At 38.7% G+C, this 12,492-nt stretch overlaps 1 protein-coding gene across 2 annotated transcripts in view; it reads right to left on the bottom strand.

Moving 5' to 3' along the window:
- Nucleotides 1-12,002, bottom strand: part of sema3h (sema domain, immunoglobulin domain (Ig), short basic domain, secreted, (semaphorin) 3H) — a 30,662-nt gene extending 18,660 nt beyond the window's left edge. Inside the window, exons 1-5 of one of the 2 annotated variants that reach the window (XM_036579096.1) lie at nt 11,939-12,002; nt 10,500-11,545; nt 1,736-1,890; nt 533-595; nt 274-393 (exon numbers count right to left, since the gene is read on the bottom strand). In XM_036579096.1, coding sequence (XP_036434989.1) covers nt 274-393; nt 533-595; nt 1,736-1,890; nt 10,500-10,599 — 438 coding nt within the window. In that variant the 5' untranslated portion in view covers nt 10,600-11,545; nt 11,939-12,002. The remainder of the gene's footprint in view (nt 1-273; nt 394-532; nt 596-1,735; nt 1,891-10,499; nt 11,546-11,938) is intronic. The other variant, XM_036579097.1, reaches the window with a different exon arrangement.
- Nucleotides 12,003-12,492: the final 490 nt, after the last annotated feature.

Genomic DNA, 12,492 nt, shown 5'->3' with positions numbered 1-12,492 from the left:
GATACACCATTCCTGACTACAATGACTGGTTCCTCTCTATTCACACAGTAAACATGACTCAAAGTTGACGCCAGTTTCAGCTATTAGTAGTCAACAAGTCTCTGTGCTTGGCACAAAGGTCTGGCTATGAAAAAAACAAGCATTAGAAAAGCATGTAAAGGTAGCTGTCTTGTGTTTTTGTTTTGCTCAAATACTGTTTTTTGTGATTGAAGTAAAAGATACTATATAAACCAGTCAAACTGATGATGATGATGATGATGATGATTTCTGTACCGTGAGGAAGAGCTGGACAGGGATGAAGGCACAGCGAGGGCTGAAAGCACCAGTTCCACAGGCGTAAAGGTGTGTTTGGTTATAAGTCTCCAACACGCGCAAGAAATTGGCACACTCCAACTGAGGACAAGATAAAGAGAACTGGGAGTAAAAATAAGTCCCATGGAATATTATAGATCCAACACATAAATGTTTATGTGTGCAGTCTGTGTGTGTGTGTGTGTGGTTGTACATGTGTGTGCTTCAGTGTGTATTTCACCTGTGGGTCTTTCCCAGCCATCAGGCAGTCTTGGATCCGATCTGGATTTGCTGGCCAGTGAATCTGAGATAAATGATAAAGCAGATGAACCTACATGCAAAGTCAAATGTTGTTTTAAATTCAGTGTAAAAATATCTCATATGATGACACATATTGAATATAGAGTACTGTCAGGTGAGCTGCTGATGGAACTGAACAAATCCATGCAATGGCTGGAAATCTATTGATTTTATGAATGTCAATGTTTTTGCTCAACCACCTTCAAACTTCTCCTTGAGGAAGCCCAGTATTATTTGTGGTTTGGCTAATCAGTGCTGCTTTAGTAAAATCAGGTGCGCTAGTGGAATTGAATAAATCCATGCGATGGCTGGGGGCATTAAGGAGACATCATGAATCTTCTAACTACTTTTTTGACAGCAATAAATTATTGTTACTTTTTACTGCATTAGTGCTTGTTTACATTTATTCAAATGTGTTTATACTTTGAATAGAACCATTTATTTATTCAAATTTTCATCATAATTTTCTTAATATAAATTATTGTTGAAAACTACTTTCAGTAAATGTTTTGTGAGTCAGTACATGAGGAACGGCCTGCACTCCTGAGACTATGCTGAACTGGTATGTGTGTGTCTGAGATTTAATCTGCATAAACACACACTTGTAGGGGATGAAAGCACATGCGCACAAAAATACACACACAGTTAGTCATGTAAATGGTGTGGGCTGGTCTGAAATGGCAGTTTTGATAAGATAAGAGTGTGTCTGCAACTGAATTCTTGAGCACATTTTACTGGTAATGAAGCTGTTCATATGTGTGTGTGTGTGTGTGTGTGTGTGTGTGTGTGTGTGTGTGTGTGTGGGTGCGCGCGTGTGTGTTTGTTCATTTTATACACCAGTGCAGAGTTACTCTCTCTCTCCCACTCAGCACTACGCTATGTCACTGGTATAGTGTGCCAGTGGCAATGCGGCAGAATTAACCCCTTAAACTCCAGGCTTATTAATCTGATATCAGTCTTAAAAGTTATTCAGAAACTAATATGATAAATAATAAAGTATGTAGATATGAAAGTGAGGAAATACAGACCTTTAGGGTTTAATAGTTTCAAATCATGCTCTTTCAGTGATAACTGAGAGAGCACTGTGTGTGTGTGTGTGTGTGTGTGTCAGTGTGTGTGTGTATTAGAGAGAATGCGTAAGCACCTTGCGGGGAGGGTGTGTAATATCATCCAGGCTTGTGGACAGTAGATAGTCCTTCATGCTGATGTAGAGACGGCGGCCATCTTCGTCGGGCAGAAGAGAGTGAAGGTCTCCCGCAGAAAGAGGGAGAGAAAACAACCTCCCACTGCGCACCAAGTCTGAGAGAGAGAGAGAGAGAGAGAGAGAGAGAGAGAGAGAGAGAGAGAGAGAGAGATGGATTCTTGAGTATGACAGTATGACTGGCAACTTATTAATACCTTTTTTGGTTTATGACTATATTCATTGATTTGGCTATGATGGCTATGATCAATTTCAAAACAGTATTGAAACTTGTTTACAGATGAAAATAACAGCACTTGCATCTTTTTTGAAAACTACTAATGCTCAAACTATGGATTAGGGATGCACAATGATATCAGATTCATATCGGCATCGGCTGGTATTTGATTTTAAAAAATAGCAGCATCAGATAGATGTTTATGTTTTCGTATATTTTATTTTTCTTGGAAGAGCAGAATGTCTAGGTAGCTCTGTGTTACTGTGCTAAATGTCCACATTTTATTCTTTTTACTGCATTTGTAACACATTTAGAAATAAAGGTTATATTTCTTTATAGTGCTTATTCATATGGGTTTGATCCCAATTTCTACATTTAACAAATATTTATGTATTGGCAGAAAAGTACATGAGAAATATAGGATTTAAGCATCAGCCCACAATGCCCATATCAGTGCACGCCTACTACACATCTGGGTGCATTCAGAATAAAGTGGGTTTGGGGCGGAGCTTATGCTCTGCACCAACTCATGCCTAAATTATTACGCTGATAAATGCTAGAGGTTGCAGTTTTCAGGGCTTGATAAGAACTGCTGATCTGAGCCAAACTAATCTGCGTAGTATATAATTAGAGATGTGTAGAATCTAATTTTTAATACACACAATACTGAAAATGTATTCTTTTTTGGAGACATTCATAAGAATATTCTGAAGTGCAATTAAAAAATTAAGAAGCTCTCAGATATTCTCTTAAGAAAGTCTTAAACTGGTACATTTTATAGCCTCAAAGCTATTGTAGGCTGTGAGAGACATATTTAAACAGGCTTTAACTAATTTAGAAAACAAAGTGAGTGTTGTTTTGCCTGCTTTTTGGTTAATTTTAATTCCTGATGTAAAATGATAACACAGAAATAATGCAAACAATAAAATAAAAGCTACGAACGAATGTCTCCATAGAGACCTTCAGCTGATTAGTGCTTATATTCATGCAACACAACAGTCACTGTTTCTGTCACGGCAATACAGAAGAGTCAATTTAGCCAAATTGGTTTACTCAATGGAGAGGATGGAAAAACATTGTTTGCATGTGTGTGGGAGAGAGAGAGAAACAAGCGGACGAGTGCAGGCACTGGATCAAATAACTTATAGGCCCACTACATCAGAACTGAACTAGCAGAGACTCTGGCTTTGTTTAGACGAAGCATTCATCATTCTGCTGCCAAGTCCCTCAATCTCAGCACAGCAAAACCAAAACGTAGGTTTCACCCTTATTCCAAACATAGTTGTTTGGCCAAGACATGTTTGGTGTCTGAAGTTTGTTTCTTTAGTTTTGCACTGAGGCTAAGAGGCTAATGTAGCTAAAAATGAATGGAAGCCCATGTCACCCAAAATCTTTTGGCCTCATAGCTACAGGGCAAAAGTAAAGAGGCAAATTTCAGGCTGTGTCTTGGACAGTTGATGACATTCGCCTTAAGGGAAAAAAGAGCAAGAATCTGATTTTTCAGTGAACTATTCCTTTAATGTTTTGTTTAAACAAATAAAGAAAAGGTAATGAAGAGCTTAGATCTTTACAAAGTCAGGATCAGTTTGCTGGCCTGAACATTTAAGGTTTGCCTACAATGTCAGGACACTTTTGTGCTGAAAAGGCACAGAAACAAACAGACAAACACAAACACACATTCAGAGAAAACAGAGGACAGGACGCCAGACGGTCGGTCCAGAAAAACCAGCTTCAAGCATTAAACAAATGGCGAGATTTACAGATGCATGGGACCGCTGATGACAGACAGATAAACAAATGAGTGAAAAGATGGAGAGATCACATGGTGAGATAAAGCAAACGAGAGACGCAGAACAGAACAGAAGGACTGTTTAGGAATGGATTATTGACAGACTGTTAGAGCCTGACAGCAGCAACAGTTAACAGTAACAGCACACAGTGGTTTGGTCTCAGATTTGTGTTCAGATTATTAATGTGTCCTTTTTAGATTTCTTCTTGCAATTTTAATACAGCCTATATATTATCAACACTGTTGCCTTAAAAGGTAATTCCACCATTTTTTCAAAATTTGCACAATTCAATCACTGAGATGTAAACAAAGTCGTTCCGGGTGGTTTGATGAGAAAGGCTACATTCTAGAGAAACTTACAGAGTCTGAATTGTTCACAGTGCTGGTGATAGGAACCAGACGTCTGAAGAGTTTAATGACTCTGAAAGCTCCCTCACAGAAAGTTATTACATGAAATGGTTCTGCATAAGCTGCCTGATGCCTTATTTTAATTATTTAATTATTTAAAACTGTAACAATGTTTACAAACAACCTTAAATGCATTTATTTCATGGACTATCAACAAGATAGTTAGGTAAATTAGGTATGATAGGGTTAAACTCGCACTCAACACACACACTTCAGTTGTCCTGAACAAAAAGCAGTGCACACATTGTCTCTCATTGAGGCTCCTGCTGGGTGCTCACATAGACTGTAAGGCCCTCACATAGACACACATGCACACTCACACACATTCCTCACTCAATCTGAGCAGCACCAGCTGCACCCACTCCACCCTTTCCTGGGGACAGTTGCTGTAGCAACAATTACTATGTCAGCCATTCTGGGGTGTGTGTGTACACTAATACCCCCTCTGAAGGATTACGGTTGGTATTCCACCTGTCTCTCTGCTGAGTGCGTGTTCATTCAGTTCAGGCCCTCTTATAAGAAACCCTTTAACAACTAGGTGGTCCAAAGTTTAAAGCAGTGTAACCTTTGACCTCCAATGACTTGATGATTGACCCTTTTGACCTAGACACACATACTGTGCCAAAGTAAAAGACCATCCTTCATTTATGTAATTTCCAGTCAAAACAGCCATGAAGCAGAAAATATGTAACTAAATATAATATCAAAATTTTCAGTATTTAATATGTTCACTCTTTGCATATATAACAGCTTCCATTCTTTTTGGGACACTGGCTTTCAGTTTTTAAAGAAACCTGATGGGATATTTTTACACACCTCCAAAGTTCGGTCTTTCACACTAGCTGTATTTTCTGCTTCCAAGTCAACCCAAACACATTCAGTGATTTTGAGGTCTGGAGTCTGGGGTGGTCAGTCCATTGTTCTGAGAAGAGCAGCAGCCTCTTTGTTTGATTTGCAGATGTTCTTCATTTTTGTCTATTTCTCTGTTTGCTTGACTAAGTAATGTCTTCTTGACAGCTACACATCCTTTCAGACTCATAGCGTTGAGTTGTCTTCTCACAGTGAAATGATGGACAAAAAGACTTGCGGATGTTTTCAGATCTGAAGCAAGAGTGGAGCTTGATTTTGAGAAGAGAGATGTTAGGAGTCCCATTTTCTCTACATCTTTTTATCATTTTTTGAACTTCAGTTTTGGAAATTCCTGTTTTTCTTTTCCACTTATTTTTCTCTGACCTCTTCCTCATGCACGCGGATTCTGTGTAATCCCCTCAGAAATATCTCCTAAAAATGAATAACTTGTACACTTAGAGGCTTATTTAAACCGGAAATTAAATAAAGGAGGAATTCTTTCATTCATGCATCTGTCCATCCATTCATCCACCCACATACTCTGAAAAAGAGGTAGAGCCACCAACATTCCGTGCCAGTCTGACTGGGTATGTATGTCTTGGTGTCCATCATTTTAGGGGCAGCTGAGGATATATTTAACCTCACAGTTTGCTGTGTGTGTTTGTGTGTGAACATTAGATTACCTTAGTCATGGGAGAGGTTGAAGTTGGAATATGTGATTAGAGCAAATGTGTGGCGTGTGATACGGCTAAGGACATTCTTGGATCAGCAAACACGCACACAGACAAGCTCTCAACCTCACATATATTTAGTTTCCAGGTCGCTAAAAAAGAAAATATTTTGTTGATTGTGATAGTGTTTGGCATGCCATTCGGGGGACTACCTCGCTCTTTCTCTCTTGTTTTCAGTGAAAAAAAACATCAACTGTGCCATTGTCTTTGAGGATGCAAGAACAATTTGCATTTAACAAAAAATATATGCATGTAGGAAGTTACGTTTACTCAGTTATATGCTCTGAAGTAAAACATCAGATGGATTTGCACTTCTCTGAGCAACATAAACATTTCCTCAGTGGCATACCACCAGGCTTTCAGTTCAGGTCATAAATGTCAAAACACTATCTTTATGATATCACTAATCGTTGCTAGTTATACTATATACTAATCTGATATATTAGGCCTTCGGTTCTGCTCCTGAAATCCTGACCAATGGGAGAGCTCTTTTGGCTGTATCTACCTAGATACCAGAGAAAATCCTAAATAGATCATTTTCCATTGGCTATTTGAAGAATTTAACCGTTGTGTTTCCAACCAAAGCTTGAAACAATGAAATTAAAAAAACGCAGAGTTTAAATACATGAAGCATGATGATTACAGTTCATAAAAAATAACAAATAATTACAGGCAATTGTTTTTTAATTTACCGCAATTCTCTGAAGGCCTGTAAGGCCCTGAGGGTTCCCCACTGCTTTTACTTAAGTATATTTGTGAAGAAAGTAATCTACTTTTTACTCAATTCACTTTGGGTTTCATTTTATTCTGTTCTATTGTTTCAGCTGGAGTGCTTTGCTGTTGCTCACACTCCTCACTATCAAGATTTATCATTTAATCCCAAAAAGAGAAGAATAGCCTTAATAAACCTTGTTTATGTTCCTATTCTAACAAAATGCTGGATGTACTAAGACATTCCACTGCTGTTTTTGCCTCTACTTGAGTCATTATTTCATTGAAGTGAAATACTTTTACTTCAGTAAGGGTTTAGGCTATTCTCCCCATTGTGTGTCGGCATGTACAAGATGTCTCAAAGCAACTCTGTTTCGCTCTGTGACAAATTAATCTCTCCAGAGAGCAAAGCTGAATGAGTGACAGCAACACACAGTAACATCCGATCGGCAGTTTCATCCACTATCGGTCAGCTATGTCTTCTGCTGGGATAAAATTACTACCCCCAAAAGACAAGGACAAAGACAAAGACAGGTTTTTGGCAGAATTCAGGCCATATAATGGTCTGGAAATGGGAGTGTTAGGCTTGACTGTGTGTGTGGGTGTGTGAAAGTGCGAGAGGGTATATGTTTTCCTATGTGGTGTATAGGTTGCCTCTGAATGGGCAGCCCTGTCTGGGGCAGCGTTCCCCTGAGGAAGAGTTTCTCTGTCGCGCCATTGGGGAGCGGAGAAAAACGGGACACACTTCCTGTGGAAATGGGGTTATCACTTCCCCAATTACAGCCCAATTAGAGAGAAGAGGTCTGGAGATTAGCACTGAGAAACACACATACATTCACACACACAGGTCTGTTTTTATACCTTGTCACAGCGTGGAGTAATTTGTCTGTCCCATATGTACAAGTTAGGGTTAATACAGTATAATAATTCAGTAAAAAGTAATAAGAAGTTCTCAATTTCAAAAAATCTTTGTTAAATTCCATCACCAGCATGCCTGATTTAACTTATCGAAGCACCAGTTAAGCCAAAACAGGTGTTGGATGTTAACTACAAATAATATTGGGCAACCTAAAGGAGAGATTTACTGTCCAGATAAATAGCTTTTTAAATATAATTTTCTCAAGCAACTACGACTTTTGCACATTACTCTATATGTAATAATTATGGCATTTAGAGCACACATTCTATTTATTTGCTTGGAAAAACTGAAACATAAAATCTAAAATTCACTATAACTTTTGCACAGGCTGCATTTGTTATATTTTTCCTAATATGTTACATTCAGATTCAAATTAAACACAAAAAAACACACAAAAACAAATACATTCATATAAATCACAGATAGATTCTAATATTCTATGCAAACACCTCTCATAAGAACACACACCAACCAAAAACACAGCAGTCATAAACACACCACCAGCGTCTGGATTTCCTCAGCTGTTACTCACACACACCTACTCACTATGACCTACAACCTTTCCTGAATACAAGCATACATCATAATTATACCCTGCCACACACACACACACACACACACACAGTCCATCTATTATATTAACTTTTCCTGCCTGTCATATCCCTCTACAGCCTCAATATCTTTCCATCGACTCATTCGCATCAGCAACATCACTATTGCCCTCGTCTCATTCCTTTGATGCCACACTCCATTATAGCGCTGCCTGGGGCTGCAGAGATGACTCCTGCTGTTGAGCTTCCAGAACCTAATCTACCACACTGTCAGTAAATTGACAGTGTTGGCTGGCTGGCTCTTTTCCCAGTTGCTTTGTCACATACCAGCAAACCGTCCATCTGTTGGGCAGCACATTGGAGCTCAATTCAAAAAGCAACTGAGTAATTTAAGTCTATTATTGACAGAAACAAGGTCAGTCTATTAAAAATTGTCATCTGATGAATCAAATACATGTCCTAACATATCCACACACCTCTTCGAAAGAGTGAGTTCAGCTACTTTAAAGTGCATTCGTTGCTGATATAGGTGTTCAACAGCACACATGCCTTGTGTAATTTCCGCAGAAGAGTGCTGGCAATAGAAAGGGATGCTTTGAAACTAAGGTCACCATGCCCAGTGCCAAGCGATAGCGAGATGGGTATGAATCTTTCCAGCAATTGGCTGTGGATCAGCAGAACTGTGCTCTCTGGAATGAATGAGGATCATCCAATAGCTTTGGCATTAGTGATCCAGAACTAATCATTCAACATCAGTACTCTAACAGTGCTCTCGTGGCTGAATGCAATCAAATCCTCACAGCAATGTTCCAACATCTAGTGTAAAGCCTTCCCAAAAGAGTAGAGACTTTTACTGCAGCAAAGAGGGGACAAAATCACTATCAATACCCCTGATTTAATCAGAAATCACCAACCAATAATCTAAATGAGCCACTGTTAAAGCTTCAACTCTCCTTAGACAAATTCAGAAAAACTTAGACAGCGCCAACATCAGTGTGAGTGGTTTCAGCATGTGCATGTGTGTGGCTTGGCAAAAACTAACAGATGTAATATATCAATGTGGAAATCATGCCAAAATGTTATAATCATTAGTCTCAGTCACACCACACATTCCACATTCCAGTTCAGATTCATACACATGCAAACAGGCACTTTGGGTGAAAGAGAGGGATCATTAAGTAATTAAGAATTTGAGGTTAGAAGTTTGAGAATGTCTGTACTGATGAAGTAATCAATCTTTTATTTGAACACACACACACACACACGCGCGCACACACAAACACACACACACACACACACACACACACACTGAACAATGGGAAAATGCTCTTTATATATACACCTTGAACAGACACTGCCTATCGCTCGGTGCCTCAGGCCACAACATTTCACATTCTGGTCGCTAAAAATGCAGAGCCTGTGGCCTGAGTGGCCAATTGCCTTGGACATTCTTTATGCTCTTTTTCCCTTTTTGGTCGGACATGGAACTAATTGCACCAAATCAGATGTTGGAGTTTAACTTTAACCACTGCAATAGCTATTGACTGGAGTTTGCTAATATCACTTAATGAAATAAGATCTTAAATAAAATGACATATTAAATAAGTTGACTATGATTAAAGTAGCTAAACAGCACTTAATCACATAACCTAGATCGGGTGATGTCAGGATGGACCAGCTTGGCAGGGGATCACCACAATGGCAATATTCTTAATAATTCAGTTTTTAATAGTAACACCAGGCTGTTTTTTTGGTAATGGTAAATATATATATATATATATATATATATATATATATATATATATATATATACATAAACTTGTTTCTATTTTTCTAGAAACAAATCATTTTCATTTCATTTCTTTAATTTTGGCCACAAGATTTACTTGATGTCCAAAAATGTACTGGATATATAGATATATGTTTCTGATGGGACAAAACCTTTTACACACTTTGAAAACAGCAACTGTGCTTTTCATAGTGTGAAAAGTTCTCGATGAACTATTTATCTATTTACACCTGAGGAAAAAAATTACTTGTAAAAAGCTATTTATCTGGGCAGTAAGTGTTTATTTGCTCAGAAAACACTAATATTAGAATAAATGTAAATAACAATTAGACGATAGGTGGTAATTATATGTTTGCTCACACGTTTACTTAAGCATTTCCAAACCTTTCCTCAAAGAAATCATGTACTTATCCAACACCTGTTTTGGTCAAGAAATACTGATGATGAAATTTAACAGATTTATATGATGGCTATGGGCATCCAGGAGAAATCTTGAACCACAAGATAACTATTTTATTTTTTTGAAAATCAGACATTTTTGTTACTTTTCAGTGCATTTATACTTATTGTTTTTTTTTTTATATGTTAATGTTCCAAAAATTTACAAGCAATAACACAACTACTACAGATAAATGACTTCAAACACTTTTCTCAGGTGTCTAAGACTGAGAGAGAGAGAGAGAGAGAGAGAGAGAGAGTGAGAGAGAGTGTACATGTGTGATGTATGTGCTGAGATATCATACCTGAGTGTGAGAACTGCAGTCTGGGTTGAGATGGGCTCCATGCTCCCGTTAAAGTAGAAGCCAACAGCAATGCAAAGACACTAGATAACATCCTCCTCATGGCTGTCACACTCACTAGACTCACTTTACACCACACGCAGTCTAAACACAAACACACACTTCACAGCTGACACACACAGATATGTGCAACACGCACACCTCCTGCTGTGTGTGTGTGTTTCTCCACAGTGCAGTGAAATCTAATCCAGCCTGCTTTAATATTCCTGCCACCAGCGTCTCCTCTGAGCCCCCCTCTACTTTTGCTTCCCGTTTGTCCTCCCGCTCCCTCTCTTCTTTCCTTCTGTCCAGCTGTATCACTGGCTCTTCTAGAGTAGAATGAGTGCTGCCTCTCTCTCTCGCTCTCTCTGTCTCTCTCTTACTCATACACCCTCTCTCCTTCTCTCTTATTCTCCTGAACCCTGTTATGTTTTATAGTCAGTTCTCTCTTTGCGGTTGACTTCTTTCTCTCTCTCTCTCTCTTTCTCTTAATGTCTTTTACTCACTCCTCTTCTCCTCTTTAAGCCTTCCCTCTCTCACTTCCACACACTCCTCTGTAAAGAAGGAGGGCTCTATTCCACGCCTCTCTCTCTCTCTCTATCTCCCTCCTCTATGCATTCTTAAAAAAGGGATGAGACAGTTGGTGTGCGCCTTTCATCTCATTCCGCATCGCTCTCTCCCTCTCTCTCTCTCTCTCTCTCTCATTCACTTTGTCTACCACACCCACTCTTTCTCTCTTTCTCTCTGTGATCCTGACTCTTGACTCACTGATTATGTCTCTAAATCCCTTCCTCATTTTCTCTCTACTCTTATCTCAGTTTTACAAGCGCTTGTGAGCTAGGAGCATAGAATAATTCCCTGCCCCAAACTCACTGCACCGAGTTCCAAATTCCACTGAATCTGTTCACCGCTACAGCGAGAGCCCAATCTCAGTCCCTGAGAGAGAGATTAGCAAGAATCAGACCCATAGACAGCTTTACTGTGGATAGGTTGAAAGAGACAATGAGAATCTGGTAGGGAAAGAGAATTAGAGTTGTTGGTACACCCAGCTATGGATTAAACCTAATATTAAAGGGCCCATATCACAAAAAACCCTTTATTTTTATGAAATAAAGTTTGATGTCCTGTATAAACAAGGTTTAAAACATACCATTGACTACCCAGTCCATTCAGTCTACACTTGAAAATTGAGCTGCAAGAGTAGTGCGCTGGGAATTCATTATTTTTGTGATGTCACATTTACATGCAGTTGATCCCAAAATAGGCCTGTCACAATTGAATGAAATCTTAGCTCACCATTGATTACCATATAAATAAATGCAATTAACATTTAAACTGCCTTTTTGTTAATCGTATGCAACTATCAAATTACAAACACAAGCTGCCCAAATCTTGCTACCAACCTGTCGATACTTAGTAGCTTCCAACCGAAGACAGAAGCAGCCGCTTCCTCTGGTGACCTCTGAACATGTTATATCACTGAGTCGGAAGTTAGAACACTCATTGTTTTCATAAGACCCATGACGGGTCTCAGTACATGTGCTTTCTGCTTTCCTTTATCTGTTTGCCTGAATCCAACTGAAAAACACCAAATCAGATTCTGTTTTTTGAGACATGAATATATTGTGAAAGCTAACAACTGGGGAAAGTAATTGTGGTCAGTTTAAATAACTGCAATCAGCTCAAATAATTGCAATCAGCCAATTACTTAATAATTGTGACAGGCTTACCAGCCAATTCACATTAAAGTTATAAGGAGTGTTTCAGTATTTCAACAATACAAGGCAGCCAATCAAAACAAAGATTACTTACATATTTCAGTCATAAAGGTACAGTGACATAAAACATCCAGCTTAATTCTAAGAGGTCATATAAAAATGAATTATGACTGTTTTTGGTATATAAACATGAGCCCTGTAGGCCAAAAATAGGCCTGTCCTATCAATATGGTGTCACT

This window comes from Colossoma macropomum, unplaced genomic scaffold, assembly GCF_904425465.1.
Source record: "Colossoma macropomum unplaced genomic scaffold, Colossoma_macropomum, whole genome shotgun sequence".
NCBI lineage: Eukaryota > Metazoa > Chordata > Actinopteri > Characiformes > Serrasalmidae > Colossoma > Colossoma macropomum.
Note: the sequence above shows the minus strand (reverse complement) of the source record. Positions and strands in the feature narration are given on the sequence as shown.